Source organism: Protobothrops mucrosquamatus, unplaced genomic scaffold (genome assembly GCF_001527695.2).
Source record: "Protobothrops mucrosquamatus isolate PMUCROS unplaced genomic scaffold, P.Mucros_1.0 scaffold_293, whole genome shotgun sequence".
Taxonomy (NCBI): domain Eukaryota; kingdom Metazoa; phylum Chordata; class Lepidosauria; order Squamata; family Viperidae; genus Protobothrops; species Protobothrops mucrosquamatus.
This window is the reverse complement of record NW_015386369.1, coordinates 34,263-51,356: the sequence shown is the minus strand read 5'-3', so window position 1 is coordinate 51,356 and position 17,094 is coordinate 34,263. Positions and strand designations below refer to the sequence as shown.

General features: G+C 34.9%; 1 protein-coding gene across 1 annotated transcript in view; it reads right to left on the bottom strand.

Annotated features, from left to right (window-relative positions):
- Nucleotides 1-697: 697 nt before the first annotated feature.
- The window catches only part of LOC107302820 (ankyrin repeat and SAM domain-containing protein 1A), a 45,923-nt gene continuing 29,526 nt past the window's right edge, over nucleotides 698-17,094 (bottom strand). The window contains exons 9-15 of the mRNA XM_029287303.1: nucleotides 16,028-16,117; nucleotides 15,058-15,251; nucleotides 12,717-12,800; nucleotides 10,326-10,446; nucleotides 4,388-4,428; nucleotides 2,390-2,522; nucleotides 698-711 (exon numbers count right to left, since the gene is read on the bottom strand). Coding sequence (XP_029143136.1) covers nucleotides 698-711; nucleotides 2,390-2,522; nucleotides 4,388-4,428; nucleotides 10,326-10,446; nucleotides 12,717-12,800; nucleotides 15,058-15,251; nucleotides 16,028-16,117 — 677 coding nt within the window. The remainder of the gene's footprint in view (nucleotides 712-2,389; nucleotides 2,523-4,387; nucleotides 4,429-10,325; nucleotides 10,447-12,716; nucleotides 12,801-15,057; nucleotides 15,252-16,027; nucleotides 16,118-17,094) is intronic.

The window sequence follows — 17,094 nt, the reverse complement described above, 5'->3', positions numbered from 1 at the left end:
TGGACATCTGCTTGGCTGTGGCTTCTGTTGAACCTTTTTTGGTCTTCAAAAGGGTAGGAAACCCCCCCAAAATAAAACCCAACACATAAAGATCAAGAGAAACAAGATTTTAGCTTTTCTCCCTCAGAGAGAGAGAGAAAGAAGAAGAAGAAAGAACAGCATTGTTCAGAGTACTCAGATTTTACCCAAACTTGGAGCATTTATGAAATTCTAAACAGTGGCCTGATTTATGCAATCTGGCAGCCCGCTCTGTTTCATTTTATTCCTGTTAACACTAACAATCAGCCCTTGCTATATAAGGTTTGGAGAAGTGCTAACTATACCCAGCAAAGGGATGGGGGTGGGGGGAGGGGAGAGACTGAGTCTCCTGGAACATATTTCCATAAAGGCCAAAGTGTTATTTAGAGCAACACTCCCTATTCCTTGGCACAGAATGCTGGGTGGGGAAAGATGAGCTGCAAACAACCTGCAAATATGAACAAATTCCCCCCTCCACCCGACAGCTGTTTCCTTCCCTGGTGACTTGAACTCACCTCCTTTTGCAACAGCAATAATTTCTTTAAAGCTTCACTTTGCCATTAACTTATTTCACTACATAAAATGATCTCTTCTACTGCTGCACTGAATTTCAGCTTGCAATATGTATTGCAGCAGAGAGGTAACATTATAACTTAGACTCGTGCTTTAATATATTGTATCAAAAATCAGAACCTGATTAAAGCATAAATAATTCACTGATGTAAATTATGTAAAAGCTTATAGCAAAGAGCCACTCTGAACAACAATCATTAATGGGTTGCCCAATTTATATAAATAAAAATGTAAATATTCGTTTGTTCAAAATCTTAAATCTCCGAACGTTCTTCACCGATTGCTTTGAAATTTTGAGACACAACGTTGCATTCGAATACGCACGTGTTTTTATATAGCTATTATATAGATGTCACACCTGTGACAGGTAAAAACATGCTTTTTTGAAAAACAGTGTCATCTGTTGGACGTAAATTTAACAAGACTGAGCCACAGCAACACGTGGCCCGGTACAGCTAGTATTTAATATTGATAAAAGCCAAGTTATTCAACCTAGGTTCTTCACAATGGTACTTTACTCATTGAAGAATATCTGAGAAACAGAAAGTGAAGCTTTTTTCTATGGTACTTATCTTAGATTGGACATACAAGCAGAGATATGAAAGGTACTAAATTCAAATCCAGAAGAACATTAAAAGAAAATTACCCTGGTAGGCTCTATTCAGCCAAAGTTAGGTTACATTTTGCAATGATTCAGTAGTGCTTCATTATTCCTAAATCAAATCAGAAAGTACTTATCTCTGACTCAATTGGAGCCTTTGTTCATTAATCAGTACAAAGAAATCAGAACAAATCAGGAAAGGTCGTTTCAATGATACACCTTATATAGTCATTTCTAAGGATTTTTGCTTCTATTTAACATGATATATATCCCACAAAGTTTTCACAAGAATAAATCATTACTCTTTTCTTAAATATTAAGCTACAGCTGATTTCAATTTAATAACCTTAGACTTATTTGCTTTATGTATTATTGAATTTTTTTCCTTAAGACATATTCTGTAGGTTTAACAAAATTATGATTATTGGCTGCTATTCCTCTGAGCTTAAAATGTATTCAATACCTAAGAAAATACTTTTTATAAAATCAATTATTGTAGAGATGCAAAGTATTTTATGCTTGTGTTTGGTACAGTGCATTTTTTTCCAGCAGAAATGTTTTTGCATTTATTTTTCTTACACAAAATTATGAAGAACAAGACTTTTTTGGTCTGAGAGCATTTTACAGAACAAAATTACATCCTGACCAGATTTACATTAAGATTCTTATCTTAATATGTGTGTAGCCGAGGAAATGTATCAGTCTAAGCTACCCAGAGGAAGTATAGTGTCTAAAAGGAACATCTTGTCTGCTTTCATAGATTTGCTGTGATAATATATTAATAGCAACATATATGAAAAGATGAATAAAATGCCTCTGCACTTTACTGTTTGCACAAAATGCTTAATATGGCATCTATACACAGTGTTAACATTTAGCAACACTGCTATCAGAGGGTGGAAAAGCAGCTGACAGTGTGTATCACACACTGGAACATTGCATTCTTCCAGAGGCAGCTATGAAGTCCAACAAAGTGGTCACTGTTGCAATGAAATTGTGGCTGTGTTTCCCATCTCCCGAAAGCAAAACAACAAACAAAAAAAATCTCCCAGCATGAGCAAAGGCCTATTAAGAGACTTTTGAAATTTTTTTGTCATGCTAGTTAGATCAAAGGATTCTTGCATATATTAAAAAGCAAATACCATTTTTTCTGCATAGGTTTCTATGAAGTTGGAATCACTCAGAATGATTACCTACCTTTTGGCATATCAACCAACTGAGATTCAGGACTTGAATATTGTTCAGAATGGCTAGAAGAAAAATCGGAAGAAGCCTGGCAATTTAGTGGCCACTGACCATCCTGAGAAGATAGACCTTTTCGTGACCATACCTGCAAAGAATCATGTAAAATATTATACTGTAATATTATTAGTTATGATTTATCAAAAGTTAACCTTTATGCCTCAAATAAAAATTATGTAAGTGAAATATAATTCCATATACCTCTTTACCTTAAGTATCATGCTTCCAAATATTTTCAAATGTTTAGTACAAACTTTGACAAATGGTAATAATTAAAGTGCAAAAATAAATAATCAACTAGAATTAATATGTTGATCTCATCTGTGGCTCCTCATTCCTCTGCACTGACCATGTTAGCCAGAGGTGATGGGAAATTGCTAGATTTTAAACAAGGTTAGGGAAAAAGAAAATACTTTCAGGGAATAATGAGCTCTTAATCTCTGACAATGCCTAGTTCATTCTGAAATGCTGGTACTGATTATATCAGTATTTTTAACAGAATGCAAAATCTAAATGTCAGATACCATTTTTGAATTTGAACCGATAGATAGGAAAACTCTATTGCCTGTATTATTTGTTGAATCAAATTCTTGGTGGCAACAACTACTTCCACTTTACTATAACTGTATCATAAAAATATTTGATAAATACATTTAAAATAAATAATTTTATTTTAAAAAAGGACAAAGAATAATATCTATATGACTTCTGAATTTTTTTCCTGAAACTAAAAGCAATCAATACTTTTAGCTATATACTACTTCAACCAGAAAGTCTATATCAAGCCTGCACAACATATGGCCCATTGACTACATACAGCCCATCAAACAGCCTTGTGTTTTCAGACTGTTGTCAGACTTCAGGTTTTTCAGAAACTCAATAAATTCACTGCCACCAAACATAACCATTGCTGTCATTTCATAAATCATGCTGATAAGTGTCTCCTAGGCTTCCAGCTGCAGCACTGCCACTGCTCTGCCAGCCACAATTCAGCTGACCTGTAGTCAAAAGTAGTCTTTACAGCCACGATTATTTTTAATTTTTTTGATGTAGTCTTTTCCCTTCTACAAATTGTGCAGGCCTGATCTAGATGCTTACTACATTTGGTATTTGTTTCATCATCAACAACAACATCATCATATCATGTCATTATCATATCTAAACATCTGGCCAACTGTGTGACCTATTAAATTTATATGCCACCTAACTCTCAATGATTCTGGGCAGTTTACAATGGTTAAGAACATAAATCAATATAAAACGCAAGTGTCGTCCCCCCCATCCACCCAGCACAAAATACCCCTTCTGATTCACTGTATAAAGTATTCCATTTTTCTTAATTAGAATTATCCTTTCATCATTTTACTGTTGTTTAGCATTAAACAATTTCAGTTCTGTTTCAATGTTTGCTATAAAATATAGGAAATGGAAACATATACCTTGATAGATCTCAGTAGGATTTTGCAAAAATGTTTTAAATTTGAGCCATGCTGCAACTGAACTGTCTTGAGTTGAGAACACCCTATTTCAACAGCAAACAGCTGTCTCAAATTCAAAGCAGGATGTTTTGACTGTTCTGGAGGTGTCTTGAGCTTGAAACTTCCCATAAATATTGAACCATCTCATAGTTTTAAAACGGTTTTTCTTAATACTTAACACTACAGCTGTAAAATGTAAACTGGATCTGTTGCATTGTATATACTGTATGTGCACTGTTGCATGCAATAGTGTCAAATAGTGTTAGGTCTACTTTTACAATGACAGTCCTCAGCAGAACAGAGTTTTCTTCTCCACATACTTCTTAAATACACTCCAGAAGCCAGGTCCTTCCATAGCAAGTCCCTCCTTAGGAAGGAGTGACAGAGGAAGGAGAAGAAGAGAACGTTCCTTGGTATGAGTGAACGTCTATTGGCATATTGGATATAATCTATACTAAAATTATATCTGTCTTACCTGGGGCTGGACACTGCAGGCAGCACCTAAAGGTGATTCACCTAAGAATTAAAAAATAAAAAAATATTTTTAATGGGTGCAATACAAATCTGTCTTTAGCAAATTACTGTTAAAAGCAAGACATACAATTCTGGAGAATGGGATCACTTGAATTCTGTTCTAAAATCTCTCCTAAAAAGGATTACTACCTTTTAGTTCAGGGGTTTCAAACTGCCAGCCCACGGGCCGGTTGCATCATGCAGAGGCTGCGCCCGCCCCAGCTCCAGTAATGCGAAAAAAGTCATGATATGTCGCAACATGTCACATGACGCGGCAAATTTGACACCCGTATTTTAGTTCTACAACAAAATGGCTCAACTTTTCCTATACCACATGAGCAACAACATATTGCCTGGGGGGGAGAGGGATAATAAAATACATTCTGTAAGCTTTATGTCACAATTTTAGATTCCTACCAGATGAATGGTATAGTATTACAATAGACCATTTTTAATTATAGGTTTTCAATGTAAATGTTACATTTTAATTCATGGCATCTTCACCTAAAACTGGAAAAATCTCTCACTTGAAACACAACCAATCAATATTTGGCTACAAAGGGCTAAGAATTAATCTAGGTTAGACGCACAATGCCAAAGTGAAAAATACATAATGAGTGAGGTAGTTCGTGAAGACCAGCCACTAATCAGGGGGAGAGGGAGAGACAGAGAGAGCTTGCATTTAAAATCAGTGTTGACTCCTGACAAATGCCTGGACTTGTCCTACAGTTTTCTTGGCAAGATTTTTTAGAAGTGATTTGCCATTGGCTGCTTCCGAGGACTGAGGCAGGATCTCATGGTCTTTCAATTTTAGCCTGATAGCTTTAACTTTAACTGGCTCTTTTAATCCAATTGGATTAGACTGTAATTCATCTTAAATATATCATTGCTATCACCCTAAATGTATGCAATTTGATGATGATGTAGCAAAGCTGAAGAGAATACCCTGAACTGAGTTATCACGGCTTATGCAAAAAGAATGAGGCTCATAAGGATATAGGCAACTTTGCATCTATGTATACTAAGTAATCAATCTGGTGGAGCAATAGTTAGGTTGATTTGAGTATAATCATCATGAACCTGAAGCACTAACAATGGGGGGGCAGAGTTTCTCTTTCATTTTAGGAAATGTAAAATGTTTAGAATAAAGTCCCAACCAGAACATCCTTAGAAAGAAGACACCATAACACTTTAGAAATGTTGGGATTGTATCAAGAGGCTGGGTAGGATGTTGAGGGATGTTTCAGGGAACTGAGTCCAGTAACCTCAATCCTCATAGCAAGGCCTTATGAATCTGTGATAACAGAAACCCAGTTTGGGAAATGGTGGATCAGTAGATATCCACATAGGATGCTACAGTATCCTCATAATTAAAGGAACTGGTTTGCATGATGGATGTCTTCAGAATTCTGTATCCAATCTTTAAGGAAGAATTATCACCTTGGAGATTAAGCCCAGATGCACTCTAGATGTCCAGGCAAACAATGCTGAACTGTGGAATTTCAGTTTCTATGTTGAAATCAGAAACATTACTGCTGATGTAAGTAAAGGTCCAGTATTTTTATTGCAGTCCTGTGCTTCTGGACCTCATTCGGGTTATCATGATTTATTCTCATTAAACAAGCCTTCACATTTCAAATGGGAAATTTTCAGTCTTGACCATGACTTCATAGTTCAACCCAGAAGATATGAAATTTATATCTCCTTAAGGGTGCCCGCTATGGCCATAATGTTTGTTCCACTCTGACTCTAACATACCTGGAAATATTGATTTGCTGTTTAGTTCTTTTGCTTGTGAAAGATCGTTTTCCTATCATCTTTTGAGATATAAGGCTCTGGAGACAGTTCTTTCTCACCTAAAAAGTGCCAGTACTTCAGTAGGCATGCTCAGTAGCTGGAAATGTACAGAATGAAGGCTATGGAGTAATAAAACCTTCATTCATGATTCATGCTTCTACTAGTCCTTATCCATTGGTGCAAAATGCACATTTTCATAGGACCAGTATTGAAAATTTCTTTCCATAGGGCCAGGATTGAAAAATAGAAAGGGCTATAATATATATCAAAAGTATTAACAATCTTTGAGTTGATAAAACATGTTTGGAGGCCAGATCCACAAAGAATAATGCATAGTAATTAACACGGCAGCTATATCATGTTTGAACAGTACTGAAAGCAAGATCTTAAAACAGTTGTGCCTGCTCCTTAATCATAAAGCTGAAGGTTCTAGCCTCAAGAAAACAACCTGTTAGTACTGAGAAAATGGTACTTCCTGTTCTGAACTCTGCATCTGATTACTGTGTTGGTGAGCCTTCCTGGCATGCGGAAGCAGGAGCACCAGACTTATAATCTCTTATCTGCAAAGAAAAGGTGGCTACCTACAATTGAATTCCCAGCAATAGAATGTGATGGGAGTATCATTCACTGGAGTCGCAAAGCCAAAGGTGAGACTCTACCATCTGCTGCAAAGCTGGGACAATGTCTCAATACCATATTACTCAAAATGTGGGATGTGATTCTTCCTGAATGGAGGGCCATCACAGAATGCCTTTTTCTCAAATCATTTTGAAGTAGGCTTACTAGTAGAGTGCAATAGTAAACTGAATGCAAAAGCAACACAATGTTTCAGAGCCCCGTTTGAAGCCTGGTGATTCTTCTGCCTTTTTAATGCTTGCCTTTCAAAAGAAGAGTAATCATGTCTGGAGGGCATCATGAGCCTTCTATGAACATTTGACCTGTCATTCATTTTGGAGCTTACTTTTCAAAGAGAATTACAATGCAGAGAAGGGAGGACGGACAATAGGTTATAATTAGGACGTTATTAAAATATCTTATTATAACTAATATAATATTACAACTAATGAATTATATGCATTTAGAAACAGCAAGCTGCAAGGGCAAGAAGTTGTATTGTGACTATTACCTCAGTGTGCCTGCACTGGGAAAGAGAGAAAAAGTAACCAAATAATTTAGTGCTTGCCAATTTATAAGTCACAACATTTTAAGAGCAGGTACAAGAGTCTGGAACTGAGGTAGAACCTCCACAGTAAAACAAGATGGTGAGGACACTATTGCTCTGAAATAATATGATTTAAATGCAGTTAACTTTCTCTAATCTTATGAGATAAGATGTATTAGTTTAAATGATCTCTTAGAGATGGTGTATAATTCCAGCACTGATAATTTTTCTACTAGATCAGAGAGATCAGCATTGAAGTGGCATTAGAATTATAGCCACAGAATTTTCAACTGGTCCTGAACTTCTGAATTGAGAATAAGACAAGAAGAATTAAGATTATCCTGTGTATTGGTTTGGTCCTTTTGTTGTTGTTCATTTGGACTCAATGATATCTGTAAAATGGGACTCAAGAGCTCAAAACTGATCCATCATCTTTTGATCAATGGAACCTGGGATTATCATGGGACAGCCATTATACCAGAGGTTCCTTTTTCTGTTTTCAAGTCTCCTCCATAATGGAGGAATGCTTTTCCTTGGTTCCTAAAAGAAATTGTTGTTCCAAACCTTATATTTATAAATGGAGAAAATATGGAATGAATCAGATCTTTGACACTGCTTAATTGTTTTTCTTAAGAGACTTGTTCCCAGACTGAAGTCTAAAATCAGGACAATCTGTTCTTTGCTGTTCAGTGAAAGCCCAAGAATGGGAATAAGAGTCAATGACACAACTCTCCATAACCCTCCATATGCACAAGAAGTGAGTGTATTTTAAACATTGTAAGCCATTAAGAGATTTTTTGGAGTTGGGTGGCCTTAAAATTTAATGAATTAAATTAGATAATATTATGTTGCATGGGGTAGGGTTCAAGTGAAAAAAACCTAAGTTCCTAGGATATTTTAAAGAAGCAGTGCATGATGTGAATTCTTATTCATAGGGACCGTGATAAAGAAGTACTGGAAGACAGAGTCTGAAGTCCATTCTCAGACGACAAAAGTGCTGATGTTTCTGAAGATGCCAGAGTTTTTAGGCCAAGAACAATTAGTGCTAATATTTTTTGAGGATCTGAGATCAGAAGGTTGTAAGAACAGTTGCTAAAAACAACATGCTGGGATATGTTCTTAAAAACTGGCAGTATTGATTTAGCGGTAACTCAAGATGCAGTAGTAAATGCAGGTAGGAAAAACTGGTAGTCAGTTTGATGATTTTTTGGAAATAAGGATAGTTCTTGATAATATGACTCTCTTCAAAGTATGCTGGACAGAAAGAATATATTTTGAGCAATTTTGGGTCTTGAAAAATGGGACTTGGGCAAGAGTCTATTGGGAAAGTGTAGGCTAATTTCTAAACTATTTTCTTCACCCAACATTTTGGGAATAGAATTTTTCTTGAAATGAGAAATGAACATGAAGAAGATAAATGCAGGAAAAAGAAACCCAGGACTTTGCCTTCAACTAAACAAATGAATATGGAGAAGGATCAGATCTTATTGCTCTTTTTGTGATAGTCTAAAATAAACTATGAGAAAAGGCGAAAAATCATACTTAGGATCATGCACACTGGAGAGAGTACTTCCTGTTAAAAAAAGCTACCTAAATTCAAAAGGTTTCCACTGATGACTGTAAAAATCTGCATAATTAATACGTGTGGTGCATAGCGACTCGAAAAAGACCTTTCAATGTCAAATGGACATCTCAAAACACAGTAAATTTTAGCTGTATTTTAGAACTAAGCTCTGGATAATAAAATATTGTAATTATGGGAGAGAATGAGGAATGAGGAATCATGAAAACTGAAGCCTTGCTGTAATTCATACTTATAATATTAAAATATGGTTTAAATTTAGACAGGAATCCTCCAAATTTGATTATTTTCTCCTACTGTTCACATAATGCTCTTTTTAATAAAGGAGGATGTATGATTCAGAAGTCATACTATTTTTATGAAGCAAATCAAAAGTGTTCTATTTAAGAGATTACTTTAATTCTCATTATTTAGTATTGCAATTGCTTATTGAAGTCATATAGTTAGAAAAGCTATATAACTACTGAATTATTTCTTCTGGAAAAAATATTAAACTAAGTAGGCATTTCTTTCTAAAGCTACTTAAGAAATATTGTACAAAATCCACTGAAATCAACTGTTACAATAGAGAAAATGGGTTGACTTAATAAGATATGTTTCAGATGAAAAAATAAAAAGAATGTTAATGCCTAATGTCTATACCTGAAAACACAATGGGACTAATTTCAAATCACAATGCACAAAATCTAAAGTGCTACCTTTTCAACAGCCATAGCTCTCATTATTAATTCTACCTTTATCAGAATATTGAGAAACCATTAGTATGTATAGGAAGAATAGAAACAATCAAGACTTCTTCTATTACAGTATGAATTCATGCTTGGAAAATGAACATATAAAGTAACCTCAAATCAGCCTTTAAAATGTGAAGAACTAAGACTGTTTCACAAACAAGTCACATTAGCTAGGCTCTTCTACAGATGTGAGAATTCAGTAATATGAGAGGACAATGGACACTAGGTCAGCAAGAGATACATTTGAATGAATTTGCTAGGAACTGCAAAATGAAGAGAGCAAAGTGCGTATGCATGAGCACACAAATTGGGAGAGCAAGGAGAAATTTCCAAAATAGTTGAGGTGTCTTGCAAAACACTATGGCTACTTTAACCAAACACTTTGCTTGGTTTTCTATAATAAACATACAACAAAAGTTTGAGTCATTTTCTGTTACCAGGAAGATTCCAAAGCAAGAATATTTTAATCAAAGTCTTATGAAAAGAAATTGCTAGGTGGGCACACAAAACAAGTCAATCCCTCTAACTTAAAAGAAAAGCTAAAACTGTTTCAATTTCTTACCTTCTGCCCAGAATTAGTTTTGGGGATAGCTAATTATGTACAATTTGCAATAACAGTCTTTACCTTTTGTTTTTTTATCTACTGTAACATATTTCTTTGTTTCTGCTGTTAGCAAGAGTTCATAAGGATGTTCTTCTTCTTCATCAGCTGTGCTCCCTCTACTTTTTCTTTTGGTGATGAAACCCTAATCAGACACAGGCATGAATTAATAATAATTGCATCTCTTATTATTAACTAATAGTGCATTGACTACTTTTCATAATCGCTACAAAACATGAAAGAGATTAATATACACGTATACATGAGAAACAAATATAAGTTTCAGCATTTCTATGGCCCTACAGCCCCACTGAATCACTTCTCCCTATGCCGAATTTCCATTAATTCTATATTTTTTCACAGTCCCTATTTCCCTTTGGAATCCAACCGGTGTATTTTCATAAATTTTCAGCATTATACTAAGAAGTAGCAAGTAATGGTAANATTAATATACACGTATACATGAGAAACAAATATAAGTTTCAGCATTTCTATGGCCCTACAGCCCCACTGAATCACTTCTCCCTATGCCGAATTTCCATTAATTCTATATTTTTTCACAGTCCCTATTTCCCTTTGGAATCCAACCGGTGTATTTTCATAAATTTTCAGCATTATACTAAGAAGTAGCAAGTAATGGTAAATATTTGCCACAGCATGGTAGCCTCAGAACTACATGTTTTAACATTCCTCCATTTAGGTAGAAAGTGTACACGTTTTGTATATAGTATTATTTCTTTTAAACTATTATTTCATTCAAAGTTATCTGACTGAGATATGAAATAAGATTCCAGAACAATCATGTAATTGTGAATACAATATTAAAACTCTATGCATTTAGAACCCAATTTAAATAGAAGTATCCCCCAAAAAGGTTTTAACTTGTGATAAAAACACAACTTTCATTGGTATGAATCATATATGCAATCCAAAAGTCAGGTACTATGACAAATCTCATATTACCATAATGCATGGAAAATGCTTTGAAGAGACTATCTCCAACAAATTTTAAAGCACTGGCTGGTACAGATAGATATTTTATACCTGTTGAAGCCAAGCAATATATGATTTTAAAGATCAAAATTATTTCCTTGAACTGGGAGAGGAAATAAACAGGAAACACATGCAGCTCCCTCAGGATGATGCTTATGCAATTACATCTAGCTGCACTGTTAGTAATGTAGGAAACAAACTCTGTTCTTGTTTCAGTTCCTAAAGGTTGCTTCAGTGCCAGAGCTGGATCTAAATACAATCTGGAATGGATTAGGATAGTAAATTTCATCTGAAAGCATTTAGAACTGAATGACCGTTTTCTCCAGGTATCAAAAGAAATACTTGGGAAAGGCAGAATTGCTGTGTTGGTTACGAAAGTATGGAGAATGAATATATAAAAAGGAAAATGAATTTATCTACCTTCAACTGTTCATACTATTTTGTGTAAACCACAATCTCAGAGGGTTTTGCCAGAAAGCTAGCATATGTTTTCCTGTATCAATGAAAGCTGGACACTAAACAGTTGCAGATTCTGAGCATCTTTGAAAGTTACTCTTCTTTTTGGTTAATCTAATATGTTATGTTTTATGAACAGATCACAAGTCCAACTTGGATAAGTTTTAATTAATTTATATGCTTTCCTCTCCTTTTCACTTTTTCTTATTTTAATTCAATCCCAATTTCTGTAAATAGCTTCTGTAAATTATAGTTTAAGTTAAAAATGTACTCTAGAATCAGTTTGATCCCGATTTGTTCTTATTACCCTAAGTTAAATTTGAAATGAACAACCTACTTATTTATGTTTGGAGTAACATGCCAAGTTTGTCCTCCAAAGTTGTGGATGCAATCAAGTAGGGATGATTTCCTAATATGTTTGTTTTTCCTTTTGTCACATTACAGATTGATAGTCCCTTTGAAGGCTACCCCTATAATTTTTAACAGATTTGTGAGGCATTTCAAAGAATACTGATTTGCTAACAATATTCTGAACTTCTCTTCATAGGCGGGAAAACTAAATATGGAAGATTCATTCCCCTAATGGAAAAACACGGCTTCTGAGCTGCAACTTATTTTATTGTGAGGAAAGCACTTTTTCTCCAAAGGAAATTTTTCTAGCAAATAAAAAATGAAGAACAATTTAGGTAGCACATATTTACATATCAACTGAAAATACTCCACTCTATACAGTAATACCAAGATATCTACAGAATATCCATACATATCAATCGAAAGTAGGTTAAAGAACTGCCAGATGCAAACCAGACCATGGCAAAAAATCCTGGCAAAAGCCTGCTGATATGGCAGTTAAAACTACTAATAAATATTTTTTTATATAAATGTCACATTACCCTCTAAACATATTAATGTGTTGGCATTCCCTCCACATCACTAACATCAAGGAGGACACATAAGGATCTTTACCACTGAGGATGCATCATGTTTTTTATCTTCAAGTTCCTCTTCATCATCAGGGGGAGGTTTTGCAGGAGGTGGTGGACGCTCTCTCTACAATTTTCAAAAAAATAATCATCAATGACTCAGTTCAAATTCATTTTTGATGCAACATTAACACATTTACTGCAGCAAAGCAAATAAGTGATTTAATCAAAATGATGAAATACATGATGTGGCCTCAGGATACAAACTGTGCTTTACCTTCTTACATGCAATGTAATAATAAAAATACAAAATTTGAGAGCCTGCATTGTGTACATTTTGTCACTTGTCTTCCCTTGAACTTTGTAGACCACACAGATGTCCTAACTATTTGATTTGCAATTTCTCTAATAACAAAACTGGCACAATTATCATTCAATAAATATTTCACAGACTTGGTAGGTAGTGCTTGATAGAGCAACCATAAAAGCTTTAGAAAAAAATATTCAGATGCCATAATGTATCTATACCTACAAAATTCAAAATTGTACAAGCAATACCCTGTGATACTCTACAGAAGAAAAAGTTGGACGTTGAAGAAGCAGGACAAGAAGAGAATTAGTCAACCCCAAGTTCTCACTTGAGGAGAAATGGTCAGGCTCATATTATGCTACTTTGGTTACATTATGTGAAGACCTGGCTCTCTAAAGAAAGTTCTAATGCTAGGAAAGATACAAGGAAAAATAAGAAGAAGATGACTAGGAGCAAGGTAAATGGAGTCAGTTACAGTGAAGAAGGGTTCACCATTGAAAGACCAAGTTAGGGACAGATTGTTATATAGAAAATCTATGTGGTTGCTAAGATTTGACACTGATTCGATGGCACATAATCAATTAATCAATCAATACTGTTAATATTGGGTTCCTGATCTCAGAAGACACTTAAAAAGCTGCTGATATATGCACATATTGCAGACATTAAAAAATCATATATTTATCTTTAAACCTGTTTCATTAACCTGTTTCAATCTTCAAATATACCTCTAAAACAAATGCATATACACATTTATTGACGGCACAGAATATCGGACTTGAATCTAGAAACCAAGAAGTGCTAGCCAAAGAAACAAACCTATATGATAATAGCCCACACTGATCCAATGAAGGATTTTAATAATGGAATGCTGAAGCCAGAATTTATGTAACAAATCACTCATTCTAGATTCACATTTTCAAAGCTGCTATGGAGAGATAAGAAGTAAATATGTCCCATTATGTATATCTTCTCACATTCAATAAATTTTCTGCATATTTCACTTATAAATGGATATAACAATATTGGATATATCCAATGTTATATTCCCAATAAAAATATGACTTCCATTAGAATGAAATAATTTAAATTAAATGATGTAAACACATATAAAATCTAGTTGTCTTCTTAGCATTTTTCTCACATAGTTGCAGTGTTTTTGCACTGCACTCACCAAGTTCCTACTGTGAAGTTTGTCAACTGATTTTCAAAGACCCTGACACTGATTTCAGTTGAGAGGAGGTAAGAGGCCTAACGTCACCCAACTGGCTTCTGTCCCTAAGGGAAAAGTCAATCCCTGAATCTCCTTACTCCTGCTCCAGTGCCTTAAGTGGCTCTCCTATCTCTGATCTAGTAAATGTCAACAACTGATAACTTCAAAATAAATCTGCATATTTGGGCTGCATGTACAAATTCATATTTAACTTTGTATATTTATAATAAACCGCAACCATCCATATTTTAATGTGCAATAAAATTCCATAACATGCTCAAATCCAGTACTTATCAACTCTGGTGGATTCTTTAAATAAAACTGATTGCTTTCAGAGAAACTAACTTAAGCTATTTTAATTAGCCTGTAAAGCCTCCAAGCTCCCCCTGCTGGATTATATCCATAAATTCCATGACAAACTGATTTACTGGCCAATTAATATAATAAAACAATGCAAACAAACCTAACATTCAGGATTATTACAGTACAGTGATTTTTTAATCTGAAGAAAACTGCATGCAAAAATGTTCAGAGGAAAGTCATATTCTAGACAATAATTTTTTTCCCCTTGCTCCTAAATAGTTAATCTGAGCTACAGTCCCTAGCAAAATATATAGTGGTAGAAATTCACCCAAATTCAAATAGTCATCACACTGTGAACTTGGGACAATTCCTGGGAGAATTTCATAGCAGGGCAAATGGCCTCTAAGTAGTCAGTAACTAAAGCTCTTAACAATTATTTTCTATCACTTCCAAACTGTACAGCTGGGCTATTAATTTACTGCAAGTTTGGAGGCCTGGTGATCTATCCCAGTCTATTTTCTATAAAAAGGAAAAGATAACACACATCAGGCTACATACAGGCCTCACTCCTGTCACTTTAATACCAGTCATCTCGGCTTCCCTGTTCACTGAATCTCTGTCTGAGGATCTTCCACTGGCTAGGCTGTCCAAAGAATGACAGGAGGTTGCATTGTATAGTACTTCATATGGACACTCTTCTGGCTTGCCATCAACATCTGTTATCAGGTCTGTCACTGCTTTCTCCACATTCCCTAAAGAAAGCAAACATGTTAAATCAGAAACAGTTGTACAAAATCCTCAATAGCTGCAGTGATCCTACTCACAAACTCTAGTCTTTGAAAGCCTGGCTACAATCATTCCTTTCCACAATGCCAGGGGCATAAAAGGTGAACTTCATTATTTCCATAACTTTCTAATTCATATATCACCTTTGCCTATGGACTAGGAACTGGAATCGACATATGCTTTGTTCTGAACTGCAGAGTTATTTTGACGAGGGAGTGGGGGGGTGGAGAGGACTAGTACTTGTTCCCTACAGATCACCAGTGAAATACACTGGATTTTTTAAATCTTCTTTTGCATTATTTTACTATCTGTTTTAAATTCTTAAAACAGATGATGTAACAATATTGTGGAAGCCATTCCAGAATGTTTTTTATAATCCAAATCAGCTAAGATGGAAACAGTACTGTATTAATAATCTCAATATTAAGAGCTTATCAGAACTGAAATGATAAGGTTTTTAAAGAACTAGTTATAGATAACAGCTGATTTATGGGAAGAAGAGATCATTTGTTGTATTTTAGGAAAAGGTGATAATTGTTCATACTTGTTATGGGGAAAGCAGAAATCATTTATTTATACTTTCTTTTTTTTATTATATTCTTATTTTTCCTTCCTTTTCCACTTTGTCTATTTTCTTTTTTTCTGGATTATTTTTTAGTTTATATTAGTTTTTCATTGTTGCAGCTTTAATTTTTAATAAAATTACTATTAAACAAATAATTTAATACATTTCATAGTTTACCTTGAGGTATCCGAACTGAAGTTTCAATAGAAGCAGTTAAAGGCGGCGATGTCTTTTCTTCTGCTGTTATAAGATTCTTTCTTGTACAGTCTGAACAAATAAAATGAGTTAAAGAACAGAAATAAGATGACATGTAAGATATTTGCTACCTGAAGTCTTCAAAAACAAAATACAGTAATCTACTTTTCATATATTTGGATATGTTCTGCATATTTATTTTGGGTGAATCCAATGTTGTCATTTTGCTAATATAGGTAGAGAATAGGCTAGCTTTTTGGCTAGAATGATAACAAATGCAATCTTTTCTGAAACTCAGAAAGGCTGGCCTTTCTCCCCTTCAGAAACATCGTATTTGCCAACTTTCTAGCCAGAAACACAATGTTTCTGAAGGGTAGAAAGGCTAACACACTGCAACTATTCTGAAGGTGGAGCCAGAGAGTTAGCGAACAGGAAGTTTCTGAAGGCTAGAAAGAGGGTCTTTACATCCCTTCAGAACAATCACAGGAAAAGCACAGTCTCTTCCTACCCTTCAAAAACATCATGTTCACTAGCTTTCTAGCTTAGCGATCATGATGTTTCTAAAGGTTAGAAAGGCTCTTTCAAGCTATTTTACCCTCCAGAAACAACATGTTCACTAGATGTCTGGCTGAGCCCTGCATTGGCTTGGCACACCTGACAGTAGCTGCATAAAAAGGCAAAGGTAAGTGGATCTTGATATGGTGGGGTGACAGGGAGCAGGATGAGGCCTCCAGGATTGTGGCAGTTTTGTGTGCACTAGTGGACCAAATGAGCAGCTGGGATGGGAGAGAGGTAGGTGAGGAGGGGGGTGTTGGCAGCACCCTTCAGTCATAAGGGCAGATACGCCAAGTGTCCAAATCTTGATCACATGACCTGCAACAGCTGTAACTTCTGTCAGGGAATGTTTCTCCATTCAATACCATTATAATTTCAAATTATCACTGAACAAATGGTCTTAAGTTGAAGACTACATATATATATATATATATATATATATATATATATATATATATATATATATATATATATATATATATATATATATATAT